This window comes from Xylocopa sonorina, chromosome 9 (genome assembly GCF_050948175.1).
Source record: "Xylocopa sonorina isolate GNS202 chromosome 9, iyXylSono1_principal, whole genome shotgun sequence".
NCBI classification, from domain to species: domain Eukaryota; kingdom Metazoa; phylum Arthropoda; class Insecta; order Hymenoptera; family Apidae; genus Xylocopa; species Xylocopa sonorina.
The window spans coordinates 11,950,297-11,964,605 of record NC_135201.1 but is presented as its reverse complement, the minus strand read 5'-3'; the positions used below and the strand labels follow the sequence as shown (position 1 = coordinate 11,964,605).

Below are 14,309 nucleotides of genomic sequence, written 5' to 3'. Positions count from 1 at the left end.
GACCAATAGCGATTTGGTAAAAAGTCATTCTATGCTTTATTCACAATATAAAAACGTACGTATACAGATCATCCATAAATAAATACTAGATCACTTATCATAATGTACAAGGCACGGGTCTGTATCCTTAAAGTAATAGTACGTTTAAGAACAGTGTTCCTATCAGTAACTTTGGTAAAATACGGCATTCAAGCACTGGTATAGCGCCACGATTTGTTCGATTCCCCCCCTTTAAAAATTGTCCGAAGGTTCTAACGGAGTATTCAAATTATAGTACACACGGTGGATTATCATCTAAGTAATTAGTGCAGACTTAACGCGTGTTTAACAACTGATAGTTTCCTATGCTATAGTCCTATATATATGTACATATACAGTCGGTAGAAAAAATATAGCTGAGAGGCTCAACATTTTTAACAAATATCTTTGATCGAAATGCCCAGTTTCGAATGTTTCCGGTTATTGAGACAACCAAAAACAGTAATCCCACGTGGACCGCACGATAATTGTCGCATCTAAAGAAAGAAACAGCGATGTGATCTTCGAATCACAGTCTGCAACATTTACAAAACTTAGACGATCGTAATACTATTCTGGAATATTCTGAAAATTCCCAGCCTCTGCCATCGCTAAACCCATCGTCTGCTGAATATTCTTTAGCCGCTGGTAATACTGTTCAAGCATGAACCCATCTAAACCACCGTCCCCGCTAAAAATACAGTACAAAGAGTAATACAAAAACTCACTTTTTTTGATGCAGTTCTTCCAAATCAGCATCAGTTAATTTACTTACTTAAACGTACGCTTCTCACGAACAGGAGGCGAATGATTCATGGTGGGTTTCTGGATCGGCAGGTGAGGCTGATCCATGTTCCACAGTAGCGCCTTTAGACCTACCCTTTTGCCAATGTTTCGCCTGAATATCAGCCACTTCATTCTGTGGATACTAATCAAAACGCGCACTACACTTCTGAAACGTATTTTCGGTGATTTTCTGTTGCGACCCATTACAATGTAAGATCGTTGTTCTTTGGTTAACTGAGCGAGTATAGCTAAAGTATTCTCTTCGGACAATTGATAGCCACCAATTATAGTTAGCAAGTATTTTTTCTGATAAGTCAGGGCCTTGCGTCTGCTATCCGCTCGCAAATACTTCCCAAATAGGTGTTGCAACTGTGAGACAAAAATTATTATACAGTTAAAAGCAAAATGTGAACACCGAGGAAAGTAAAAATTACCTTGTCTGCATTGTTTGGAGACATAGCATTCAAATCTTGAGAGCCATTGCTTTGTTTCGCTTGAACTTCGAGTAATTTGACTCGTTGACTCAGCTGCTCCTTTTCTTCCCTTGCCTTTATTAATTTCTCTTGAAGCACAGATTTCTCCGTCATATATTTTTCATTGGCATCGCTAAGATCCTGCGTAATAAAATATTAATCGCAATACAGATTTATAGCAGTACGATTCGAGCTATTACAAGAATCATTACTTTAATTTTTTGTACAAATTTGGCAGGCATATTTTTGTCATTTGTGAATCTATTTTTCAACTCCTTTGTCAGCTCCAATTCCCTCCTCGTGCAAGCTTTTAAATCTTGTTGTAATTCAACGATCATATCTCTCAATTTCTTCTCCGTGTCTTTGGAAGATGACAGCTTTTTGTGGAGATCACTTTCTCGCTCTTTGATAGCCTCTAGAGTCTCGGCAAGCTTCATCTCACGCTCGAGGGACTCTGTCAATTCCCTCTTCGATTGTTTCATATCGGCCTCTAGATCCGTCTGTTGAATAATTATATTAATTACCTTTAATAGAAACTAATTATTATGAATTGATATATCTTTCTACTAACCATCACTTCTCTGGCGTTATTGATCTCCCTCCTTAACGCCTTCAGTTCATTTTCTTCACTAGTTCTCTGCTCCTGTCTCCTAGCCTCTGTATCGGACATAATTTTAATTCTTTTCTGCAGCCATTCGCATTCCTCCTCCCTTGCTTTCACCTCCTCTTTAGTACGCCTCAGATCAGTTTGTAGATGGTCCTTAATTCCCTCCACTAAAGCCAAACTGCTTATCAATTTCTCCTTCTCCTCCACTTCCACCTCCAGTTGTTTCTCGAAACGACTTTTTTCCGCCTGTAACTTCCTCAGAGTGTCCTTCAATTCTGTATTGTCCCTTTCGACTTTCTCAAAGCTCTCCATCAGCGACAAGTACTTTTTTCTTTCGGTTTCTAGGAGATCCGTCAGTTTTGGCAGATCATCAGCCTTTTGAGACTGCATGTGGTCCTTCATCAAACTTAGCTGTATTTCCATACTCTTGTGTTCCTGTCGTAGCAACGACAAATCGTATCTGAGCTTCGCTTCATTGTCCAAAGACGTCTTTAGCTTGCTCTGAAGGAATTCTATTAACTCTGAGTCTTGAATATGCCCAGACTGCATAGCTCTGTGCTCTTTCTCGATCTGAATCTTCATTGTTCGCACCAAACTCTTCTCTGACGATAATTCTTCGTCCAATTTAGCCACTTTCTTCGATTCTTCCGTTAAATCTGATTTAAGTTGGAAAATACGGCCCTCGTATTCCGCTATCTGACACTTGAGCATACCCCTCTCAATCTCCAGATCGTCTTTCAGCTTCTTTAGCTCCTCGTTAATCTTATTAGCCTGGCTCAATTTCAATTTCAATTCCGCACACCTTCCACTTTGATGTTCCTGATAGGGACTTTGTGTCTGGATAGTTTGCCTTTCTACTTTAATTTTATCGTCCGCGTCACTTTCTATGGCGTTCATGATCTGTCTGTCTAAATGAGCTGATAAGTTCAACTCCCTTTGTACCATATCTTCGATGTCAGTGTCATCCTGCAACCGTTCTGCAAATTCATACGATAAATAATTGCTATCGTGAATAATTCTGTGCTTATCTACTAAAAAAATTATGTCTCCAATATAGTAGATACTGGAAGTATATAAAAAAAAAAAAATACTCACGTGCTGGCAACTTCAAATCGGACAGTTCCTTGCTTAGACTCTCTACCACATTCCTAAGTTCAGCGTTTAGCTTTCTTTCATCTTTCAGCTTCTTTCTCAACTCAACCACATTTCCGGATTCCTTCATTTTATTCTGTATAGTTTCCAGAGCTTTGTGCAAGCTCTTGCTATCATCACTCATCTCTCGAATCACTTTGTCCTTTTCCTTTAAATATTCCTGCAGATGATGGATCTCCTGATCCTTTTCATTAGAGGGTGAAGACGTTCCTGAGAAGCTGGTGCGTTTGGCCATTTCTTCAAGCCGTTTAATGATTTGATCCTGGTTACTCAGGTCTTCGGTTAGTCTTTTAATCTCCTGCTTGGACAACTGATACTTAGTCTTGAATTCATACAACTGTTTGTTTTCATTTTCTATCTCGATATTACGAGTTTGAATGGTCTCGATGGTGATATCTTTCTCGAGAATCGCATCTCTGAAGTTCTGCAACTCTTTCATTTTCTCCTGTAGCAAGGCGGCATATTTTCGCGTTTGTTCCTGTTCGTTTTCCTCCATATGCTTCTTCAACTTGTTATTCTCCGAGTTCAATTCCATTATGATTCTTTCGTTCATTTGCATTTTATCTTTGTGCTCCTGTATCTCGTCGTCTCTCAGTTTTAAGATATTTTCCACTTCCTCCAAATCTTTCCTTATCTTATTCTCCGACGCCCGCGATACTTCGTACTGCTCTTGATAAAAATATTTGTCCCTAGTGAGCGTCTCAACCATCTCCTTGAACTCCGACTGGAGTTCGTCGTAAAGTTTCTGCAAAGCTATCAAATCAGCCTCCCTTTTGTTTAAAATAGCTGACGTGGCCAACAATTTTTCTTTCAGGGCTTGCAATTGGTTCTCAAGATTTTCTGTCTCTTTCAAGGTATCATTACCAGACGTTTGAGTGTATTTCATTGAAGTAACGCAAGACCTGTTACTACCAGTCGCATATACATCATTAACATAATCTTTCCCTAGAAATTCTTCCGTCTGAATACCTTTTTCTCCCAACTGGCAGGTACGATCAGTCTTATCCACGGAAAGAGCGCTCCGTGAGGATGATGTTTTCAAATCTAAATCGCTATGCAACAAATCTGAGACTCCAGACTGTTGATTGGAGGTTGCAGATACGCTCCCAGAACCCAGTTCCAAAGGAGGAATCTGAAAACACATCCTAGAAGTGTCCATCGAAGGCATTGTTATGTTGACCTCATTTTTCGAAGTACCGTAAAGAGTAGGAACTTTAAAATCAGATAAGTTGGGCAAATTTGGTGTTACATTAGGTTCCCTGATGGCCTCTGCGGTCTCTTCACATTCCGAGTGAATGGACAGAATGTCGCTAAGCGTACGGGCACTGTTTTTCGTTTCCGCTTGCCGTGCCAACTCTTTCAAGTGTGTCTCATCCAAATTTACAGAAGAGAATACTTCCAATTGCTTTTCTTTCTTCGACAATTGTTCCTTCAAGTGGTCTATTTCCTCATTTTTATCCGCCAGCATGCTGTCTATTAATTTTGGCAATTCTAACTGAGCATGCTCCTGAACCCCAACTTTTGCCTGGAGAACCTTCTTCTCCTCCTCAAGGTCTTCTAGGTGTTCCTTCAATTTCTGAATAGTAGCACTTTCCATTTGCACCACGTTTTCGATCTCTGCTTCTTTTTCTTGTAGTAATTGATTGACTCTGTCGAATTGGGTCTTCATATCCTTCAATTCTAGATCTTTATCGGCAACAGTTCGTTCCAAAGATTGAAGCTTTGCGTTAGCTTCGTGTAACTGTAACTCTAAACGCGATGTGGCTTGCCTCTGAGCGAACGGTGCGCTTTGTTTGTGCTGTTCCAATCTACCACGCATTGCTTCTATCTGAAACAGCTGTTCAGACGCTGTTTGCTGAAGTATTTCTTGCTCCGCTTGCAATTCCTGCAACGAAAAAGAGAATTGGTATTCAGCATAATGTTGTACAACGAAAGTTTTAACGACTAAATGTCCCCCAATGATGTACCTCATTTTGATTTTTCAGAGCGGTCACTTGTAGTTCTAGGTCTTTGATTCGTTTGAAAGCCACTTCTTCCGCTCTGGCGTGTTTCACCATTTTCTCCTTGAGTTTCAGAAGTTGATCAAGAGGCAACATCGGTGGAGCGGTAGGATCGTCTGGAGTAGGGCACCGCGAAGCATCTATTTGCTCCCTGATGGAGATATCCTCGCTCGGTTGGCTCAAACTCAAATTTGAACTACACATATGCGCAGATTCCAATTCTTTGATTCGTTTGTCTAACTGGCTTTGCATATCACGAAGTTCCGTTTTCATCTGATTCAATGCGGCGGAGTTTACGTTGAATTGTTCTGTGCTCAACTTGTGTTTCCTTAATTCCTCCTACAATATCATATTTAAGTGAAGATATTAAAATAGATCATAGTCTAGAACGTATATTAGATACCGGAGATGTCTTCAACACTCGTGAAATAAAAGCCTTCGATGAAAGCTCACCTGCAGGTGGTTAATGTGCTCGTTCAAATGCTTACTCTCGCTACCCATTTTAATAGAGTCTAATTCATGGACCAAATCATGCTGATTCTTAGTCTGTGCAGCAATCACAGTTTCCAATTGATTGATTTGCAACTGTAGAGATTCCTCCTTCTCGGTCTTGATTCGTAACTGTTGCTCCAAGTCCGTGATTATTTCCCTGAGCACGCAGATTTTATCGATGGCTGCTTTCAACTCGCTTTCTGTTTCAGTCTTTTTCGCTTCCGTGTCGGACATGAGAGAGGACATTTCTCTCATCTGAGACTCCAAAACTTCCACCTGTATTGAATTCGATTTGTTTTTAAACGAAACTTTATAATTATCGACTTATTCCATTCACCAGGACCAATGATTGACACTTAGCTAGGCACCACTGATATGTAAAGAGGACAAAGTGATAAAAATGGGTTCGAGTTTCCAAAACCAGTAAAAATTACATGCATAAAAGAATGTTTTTAATTCTTATAAATAAATAATCACTCACGACTGCATTGATGTCAGATACTCGAAGCACAGGGACGTCTGACGATGCTTCAGGTGATAATGTAGACTGCTTTGTGCGTTCAAACAGAAAACCAAAACCATAGTGCGGGAAAACTCGTGTTAATACGATTAGTGATAATGCGTGTTAAAAGCTGCTTAATTATTCTATAACTTAGCTGATGATAAATATAAAAGTGGAAATTTAAATTGCACAAAATCTATTATCCTCAAATTGACCATTAGTATTATTTTTTTTTGGTAAATCATGAATCAGTAAAAATTGTAAAAGATCCCAATCCAATATATATAAATGTCCAAGCGCAAAAACGATAAGAGATTGTTTCTTATTTCTCGTCCAACCATTTGTGTGTAAATTGATTAGTTAAAAAAAGAAAATGTAATAATTAAATTGCACCCAGCAAAGTTTCCAAAAAAGCGGGTCTCTTAGGAAGCAGACGTACAAGTATTTGGTAAATTACATAAATTAGATTTTTCCCTTTCGTTCAATTCAATAAGTATTTTCTGTAAGTTACCTCAGACGTGATACGTTGGTCCCGTTCTTTTTCCCGCTCACGTTCCCTAAGCTGCTCCTGCATAAATTTTATCTGTTTTGCGGCTTCATCCCTCTCAGCTTCTCTTTCACTTGCTTGTTCGTCCAAGAATTTACGAGTCGCTTTTAATTGCTTATCGGCTGCCTCAATCTACGCATATTTCCTTTCAGTTAATAGTAATAAAGGAATTCCATTGAAGTAGGTGGCTACATAAAAAAATCTTGAATTAAGAATTTTAATCATTTTTACGTGATACGCACAATTAATTAATCAGTCGTAATAGAGAACTGAAAATTACAAAAGATTACATGCCTCAAAACATAGTATACATAAAAATAGAAAAAGAAAAAACTTTTATGCAAAAGAAATTGCATTCTAAATGAATGATAAAAAATGTTCATCAATTCCTTCTGGTCAACTATAAGACTCCTTGGTATTGATTGATTAATAAATACAACTAGACAAAATACGAAAGAGTTAATTTAGAATATTAATCGCATGCATATCGGAGAGTAATGGGGACAGATGCTATTCATTGTGACGCATGCATTGATTAATTATTGGAAAGTAATCGTTACTCTTAATGATGGCATGAGATTTAGCGGATTCTCGTGACTTACCGTTTTGTTAAAAACAAAAGAAATTTTTAGAGTGTTATTAACAGTTCACCATTAAATGTTGCATGTTTTGGTGGTTAAAAGTTAACTTACGGCGTGGCTTTTTTAATAATAGTATTAGTAATTCTATAATTTACCTTTTGATGGCAAACCCTGAGAATGTATGGGGTAGGAGTAGGTTCTAAAGGCACCTGCTGGCAAGATAACAAGAACGCCAATCAATTCTTTTAAAACAGCATCACAGAGCCAATACAATTTTACCTGCCTTATCTCTCTTTTCATTACGTATTCTAGGCAATATCCAAATTAGTAAATCCCTTTCTATCGGTTTTAAATACAAGTTCGTCATTCGACTAAAATACTTTCTAAATGATAGATGAATCGATTACAAATTACATCTCCGTAGAAAGATCGATGAATGAATAGTGATGTTATCTGTACATTATCAATTTAAGAAAAAGATAATTCCATTGCAATGTACAATGAATAATTAAGCTCGTAAACACGAAAACAGATAAAACACTAAAATAATCATCTACTAAGTACAGAACTCGTGAATCATATGCAATGCACCACAACTATTTCGTATGTAGCATACCAATTTCTATGTAATGAAAATACATGCAATCAGTGCATTCTTTGGGAGGGGAAACACTTCGAATTTACCTGCTGTTGTAGATCTTCCTTCTCCCGTTTTCCCTCTTCCATCAGTTTATCACTTTGTCTGCACAGTTCTTCTATCAATTGTAGTAAATCCGTACAGTCCCCTCCTCCATTCGACAAAACGTGTCTCGCTACAGAATGAAGAGCACGTATTATTTAATAGATTAAATGCAAGTCTGAAATATAATGTTTAAATATATACAAATGACAATTGAACAGCCAATACCTCTCTCTTGTAATTGCGAAAAGTCCTGCAAGGTGATTTCAGTACCTATATCATAATTCTCTCCGTAACCTTCCGTGATGGTCTCTTTCTTATTCTCTGCGTTAATCAGTTTTCTCTGGAGATCCAAAACGGTTGCTTTCAGATGGTCCATCTCTTCCTGGTAACCCATGATCAGAGCTTCCGCGTGGCGAAGCTTCAAGTTTAGATCTTCGTTAGCTTTATTCAACCAAAGAATATCTTTTGAAGATGAACCACGTTTTCTCTCGCCCGTGGACAAAGAAGTGTTGAGAATCTCGGCGCTCTCGGACTTCAAACGGCGCACACAATGATTCAATTCTTCTTTTAACTTCTCTGTTATACTACCATCTTCTTCCAAAATAGTCAGCAGAGTTTCAGGATTGCTGTTTATTATAGAAATTATTTCTCTCGTTTTAGGTGCAAAGTGAACTCTTTGAATCCTAGTCTCAGCTAAGTTAGTAGGGCTGGTTTGACTCTTTGGCTCGTCGAAGCTAAGTCCTTCGATTTCATTGGTTTGTACTCTCTTTTCATTGCTTATATTATCGCACAATTGTCGCTTAACAACTTCAGTGATAAGAGTATTGTTAACTTCTTCCTCGCAGATCACAAAGTATTTTATCAGTTCCTCGATCAGTGCCTTGAGAGTCGCACACGTCCTGCTCAAAATATTTCTGCAACAAAAGTATTATAGTTCGTTAACGATGTATCTTGATATAACTTTCAGCTCTATTTAGTTCTGCTGAGACTCAAATACCTTTCTTCGAAGATTTTCTGATCTGTTAATGGACCTCTATCAGAATCACATTTCCCTCCGTAACTCTGAGCATACTCAGATTTAATTCTATGAAGCTCCTCCTGATGACGATTAATCATTCTAGCTACAGCACGTGAATGCTCCTCCTTAAGACGTTGCACCTCCCCAGCATGAGTTTCTTTAAGTATTCGCATCTCCTTCTTGGCATTGCTGGTAAGCTTATCACGTAACTCCAACAATTCCGCCGGCCAGTTGTCCTCCACGTCTGATTCCACCGTCAGAAGTGTCTATTCGTTAAGTTATAAGAGAACATGTACATAAGATTTTTTTATAAAAATATACATCAATTTAAATCATTGCCTATTGTAGCTGTTTTGTAATGGATTTCTGCAAGGAGATATGGCATAAACTGATATGTCGTTGAGTCTGAAGCTACCTGAATTTGTTCTTGAAGCGCATTGACAATATCCAACTTAGCTAGCGCGATTTGCTCTTCCAACTGATGATTGTAGGCCGCTCGAAGTTGCGTTAATTCACCGTTTTCCAACGCACCCGCATCCCATTCTGTTTGACAATGCTGCATGCACACGTATGTGGTCACACAATAGCATGTTAGTTACGGAAGGAACGTATACATCATGACAATATTTAGTTTAGAGCAATTCTGTTGCTATTCAAAACTCAGAGTCTATTCACAACCGAGAACTTTAATATTCTAAAATGCTTCTAGGTCTAAGATATTAAGAATAAATATAAAAAAAAAAAAGAATAGAACACAGACCACAAATTCAAACAGATTAAAGTAACATGCGTTTTTTTTTTTTGTAAATGTATAGAACTATTCAGAAAGAATATATTAAGAATTAAAATAAAGTGCAATTTAATGTAATGAAGTGAACAAATGAACTCAATATTCATCGGCAATGTATACATACTTTTAAAGAGAGAAAAGCAGCTACATCGCATAAGAAAAGGGTTCAACATTTAACACAAGAAGTAATTATATATGAAGTGCATTCGATACGCAAATACAAAAGCGCAGAATCTAATATCGAACTTACCTGATTTACTACATTTCTGACCGTTTCACGCCTGTCTTTAACTTTGTTATCGTACAATTCTCTTTCGTACACGCTCTTTTGCTCCTCTAATGCTTTTTCGTAGTGCAATTTCAATTCCTGAACCTCGATTATCTTGTTTTGTAGTTCTTGTTGCAAAGCTTTAACGTTCATTTCATACTCTAACTCAGATTTGCTGTTACTATGAAAATTTTGACCGAGGTGCTTTGGTTGCTCGTCTCCAACAGGAGAACCAAGCCTCGAGCTACGTCCAGAAATGTTCGACATGTTCAAACAATCCCCAGCGCCTCCAAAATATAAGCCATCGGTCAAATCAGCGATCTCACTATCGTTATCTGACATTTTCTTCGACTGCTGACTAAATATTTCCTCGGAATACTGCTTTTCCATCAGCAGACACTTCTGCTCGAAATACGTGCGAAGTTCCTCCATTTCTTTCGCATGCCGGGTCTCTAATTCGGTTTTCAAATCGCTCAGCTCCGTGCTCCCTTCTTTCATACCCAACATCAATGATTGTATCTTTTTAATCTCAGACGAAGTCTCAGCTTTCACAGCGCTTATCTGCTCGTCATGAACGCTAATCAGCGCTTCGATTTCTTTACGCAAACTCTCTTTTTCCGACCTCAATCGATTCACGGAGTCTTGTAACGAATGCATACTTTCAAGTTTCTTCGCCAGAACTCTGTTCTCTTCCGTCTTGCACTCCTTTTCCGCGGCGAGGTTCTCCGAAAGCAAAGTGTACTGCTTTAATTTGTTTTTCACCTCCTCGTAGTCCGCCTGCAGATTCGTCCAATGTTCCTGTTCCTTCAGTAGCCTCTCATTCTCTTCCAACAAAGACGTCAGTTTCCCCTGCAACGATGCTATTCTATTATTATCATCGAAATCCTCATTTTTCTCGCATGAAATCTTATTGTTGTCTACACTCTGATCATGTGTCGTATTTACAGAATCATTCATAACGTTGCTTAATTTAAATTGCTTGGTTAAGGCACTATTGTAACTGGATGATGGCACAGAGGTATCGAGCTTGCTATCGTTCAGAGCTAACGTTTGACTCAATTTTTCCTCGACTTCCGCACATTGGGCCCATGCTGTTGCTAATCCGTTTTTCAGCTGTTCACACTCTTGCTCAGACTTTTTCAACTTCTCTGATAAATCGTACATTTTCGTTACGGACTCGGTAAGCTCTTTTTCTTTCTGTTCGAGAATCGTTTTGAGCATCACGATTTCCTTTTGATCCTCTTCAGTTCTACGCAGCAAGTCGTTGATACTTTGACTTTCCGAGTTGTCCTTCTTTAAGGAAGACAGTTCAGACTTGTACTTGTCGCACATATTTTTCATGTCCTTAAGCTGCTTCTCGTACGATTTCCTCGTGAGATTTGCTTGCTCTAAGTCCTCTTTTGATTTACGAACGTCCTCCTCGAGACGCTCGATCTTCTCAACCAAAAGCTTCTCCAAGTTCGCCTTTTCTTCAAACTTCTGCTTGGTCAATTGATATTGCATAGCAACTTCATCAAACGTCTGATACGTTGTTTCGTTCAACTCGCTAAGAGTGCTCACGTTTACACCACTAAACCTGGACAAGGACTTCTCCAAGTCGTAGACTCTGTTGCTCAAAGTTCTCTCGTGGGATTGACTGCTTTCTATCAACGACTGCGCAGCTGAGTATCTCGACGAAAGATCGTCCAGCTTGAACTTTAGACTATCGTTCTCGTCTTTCAACGTAGCAGCACTTGTCAATGCTTGTTCCAACGAACGCTCGATGCTCTCCTTTGATTCAAGCAGTGCAGTCGCCGTGATGTACTTCGAAGTCATCTCTTCTAACTGAAGCTTATGCAGTTTTATCTGCTCAGTCAGCATCTCTTTGTCCCTTTGGTGGTCAAGCTCTTGGATACGCAGGGCCTTTTCCGATTGTACCTTGAACTCGTTCAATTTCGATTTATATTCGTTCAGCTCGACCTGTGCCGTTTTCTGAGACTCCGAACGATTCATTAATTCAAGTTTTAGTGCTTCTACGGTTTTCTTGTAATGAGACAATTGCGTTTGAAATATGGAAAGCTCTTTGGCGTGTCTAGTCTCCAGATCCGGCAGTTCTTTGTTCAGACGATCGGCTAAACATTTGTTTTCATCCTTCAGTTTCTGCAAATGCGTTTCATACTTCTCGTGGAGTGTTATCATCTCCGTCTCGTGCTTCGTGGTCAAGTCCCTCAACTCTTGCTGATGACGGGCAGTATTCATGTTAGTTTCAGCCGTGAACTTTTTTAATATATGCTGCATATCTTGTTTTATCTTATCTACACGTGCCTCGTACTGTTTTTGCTGCTCTAAAGTCTCGGCGATGTTTAGATTTTTATCATCGGCACTTAGACGGATCTGTTCGTTCAAGTTACTTATCTGCAACTTATAATCGCTAATCTCTGCATTTCGCGTTTCTTTCTCCATTTCCAGTGTTTGCACATGTTCTTGGATTTGAGTCAACTGATCATTTAATTTCTGTATCGTTGCTCTCTGGTCACTCAAAGTCTTCTCTAAAACATCAATCTAAAATAAAAAGTCAATTTACATCAGAGATTATATTACTAAATTAAGCTAAAGAAGACAGGTACAAATACAATGTAAGATTTAAGACGAAATATACGATTCTAACCTGTTCTCGCAAGTTCTTATCATTTGCAGTACTGGGTAATTCCATAGCAGTCAACGAATTTAATTGGCTAACCAGATTGTCTCTTACAGACAGAGCATGTTGCAGAGACCACGTAAGATCCTCGATCAGGTTATCTCTTTGAGTCACTGCTTTTTCAAACTCTTGCAGCTGTTTAACAAAACATAATATATGACTGTCTGCGTATAATGTGACCAAAAACAAATGAATATTCTCCTTACTTTTATGTGATACAAGGATATGACATCTCTGCTATGTATACTACTGTTCTGGCTTTGAGAAGAGTTAGGAGATGACGCCTCCGCTCTCAAATGATCTATCTCTGCGTTTAAGGCTTCCACAATGGCTTCCTTTCCTTGCAGCAGCTCTTCTAATTGAGCCACCCTTCCTGCGAGACCTTCTAAATCCCCGTCTGCTTCTCCTTCGCTCATACTGACGCTGCTTTGGGTCAGATCTCTCGAAGAAACACCCTCGTGTACCTGTAATCGATAAGAATGAAATTCTATACGGAAAACGATCCTCGTACGATCAATTTGCTCTATTACATTAAACATTTATCAACGCGGACAACTTTTCATGAAAATCAATACACAGAAGCAGTTACTAACATAAGACTCTTTGTGTCTGCCAGACTTTTCATGATGAAACGAGTCTTCATCCGATGCCTCGTCTGCCTGGCTGCTACTCGCACCTAGAACTTTGCTGGCCCTCTCCGCCTTGTACTTCTCCAGCTAAACGAAAATGTTCGAAGATCAGAGAATCATAGCGATACGAGAAACAAAATGAGAGGTGCAAGAACAAAATGAAACACCGAACTGCGCTACAATCTGGCGCTGTTTCAAATCAGAAACAGCGAGTTTAACGTTACTCTCTTACGAAAAGGATTACAATTTTTTTCTAACGTCCTGTTCGTCCTCGATGATATAATAAACAAATATCCAGGAAGCCATTAAACGAAACGAATCTAACATGGTAGATGAGACGTTAAATTGCGATCAATTAAAACCCATACGCGAAATCTGAGATCACGATGGAAATAATAAATCGTGAGAGAAAAACCTACCATTTCTCTGCCCGCTTCCAGAGAGCGTTTTCTACGCTCATCGTCGTCTGTTGCTTTACTCATCGCATTAAAACCCGATTAACAATCGCTCGTTTAATAATCGAGAGACGACGAACCAGCTCAATTGTTAATTGTTGAACGATCGGCAGGCACGAATATTCTCATCCGCTACATCTCAGACTCACGTCACTCCAAACAGTCAACCCGAGAAACGACTGACCGTTGTCGATTTAGAAAAATACGAATCGCTATAGCGTCCAATGTTCTGTCGTAGATCACTCAATAAATAGATCGTCAACTCGATCGTCGTTCGACCATCGAGCGTTTACATTTGTCACTCGCAGTCCAATCAGATTTCGTTGCTTCGACACTGATGGTAAACAAACAAAATAATACCGTTTAAAATATAATATAACGATGCGTAATACGATAATTGAAACCGTCTGTACCAATAAAAATGTAGAGCTCCTTCAGAACGGAAAACACTAGTTCGTTGAGAACCAGGCTTAAGGTGTCGTCTCTATCTCACTAGATCGCTGACTAACAATTGTTTAGAAACACCTGCGTGATCAGTTTCAAATTGTAATTTAAATTCTTTCAGGTTCTATAACAACACGCAGTTCGCAGTTCGATCATTTCTTTGGTAACATTTTATTGTCGTGAGA

General features: G+C 39.0%; 2 protein-coding genes across 9 annotated transcripts in view; one reads left to right on the top strand and one right to left on the bottom strand.

Moving 5' to 3' along the window:
* Positions 1 to 14,309, top strand: part of Rim2 (replication in mitochondria 2) — a 145,851-nt gene that overhangs the window by 117,283 nt on the left and 14,259 nt on the right. The gene's annotated exons all lie outside the window — the stretch shown is intronic.
* Positions 13 to 13,793, bottom strand: LOC143427349 (uncharacterized). 8 transcript variants are annotated; one of them, XM_076901398.1, is made up of 20 exons: positions 13,645 to 13,793; positions 13,190 to 13,312; positions 12,803 to 13,060; positions 12,564 to 12,731; positions 9,899 to 12,457; positions 9,274 to 9,414; positions 8,838 to 9,124; positions 8,066 to 8,754; positions 7,843 to 7,970; positions 7,314 to 7,370; positions 6,542 to 6,709; positions 6,010 to 6,078; positions 5,490 to 5,804; positions 5,004 to 5,375; positions 2,980 to 4,921; positions 1,849 to 2,861; positions 1,490 to 1,777; positions 1,239 to 1,418; positions 794 to 1,173; positions 13 to 709 (listed from the first exon to the last, which is right to left on the bottom strand). In XM_076901398.1, the coding sequence occupies exons 1-20, from the start codon at positions 13,705 to 13,707 to the stop codon at positions 589 to 591; spliced, it is 9,321 nt and encodes a 3,106-aa protein (XP_076757513.1). In that variant the 5' UTR covers positions 13,708 to 13,793; the 3' UTR covers positions 13 to 588. The 8 variants fall into 8 exon arrangements, with proteins under 8 accessions (XP_076757513.1, XP_076757514.1, XP_076757515.1 ...); XM_076901399.1 differs by having other exon boundaries at positions 6,010 to 6,075; XM_076901400.1 differs by having other exon boundaries at positions 7,314 to 7,367.

What these genes read in the sequence shown, in the direction of transcription:
- LOC143427349 (XM_076901398.1), bottom strand. Translation starts at nt 13,707, where the DNA reads ATGAGTAAAGCAACAGACGACGATGAGCGTAGAAAACGCTCTCTGGAA. An exon ending in GCAGACACAAAGAGTCTTAT is followed by an intron (nt 13,061 to 13,189) that starts GTTAGTAACTGC and finishes TATCGATTACAG; the next exon opens with GTACACGAGGGTGTTTCTTC. An exon ending in CTCCAAACAATGCAGACAAG is followed by an intron (nt 1,174 to 1,238) that starts GTAATTTTTACT and finishes TTTGTCTCACAG; the next exon opens with TTGCAACACCTATTTGGGAA.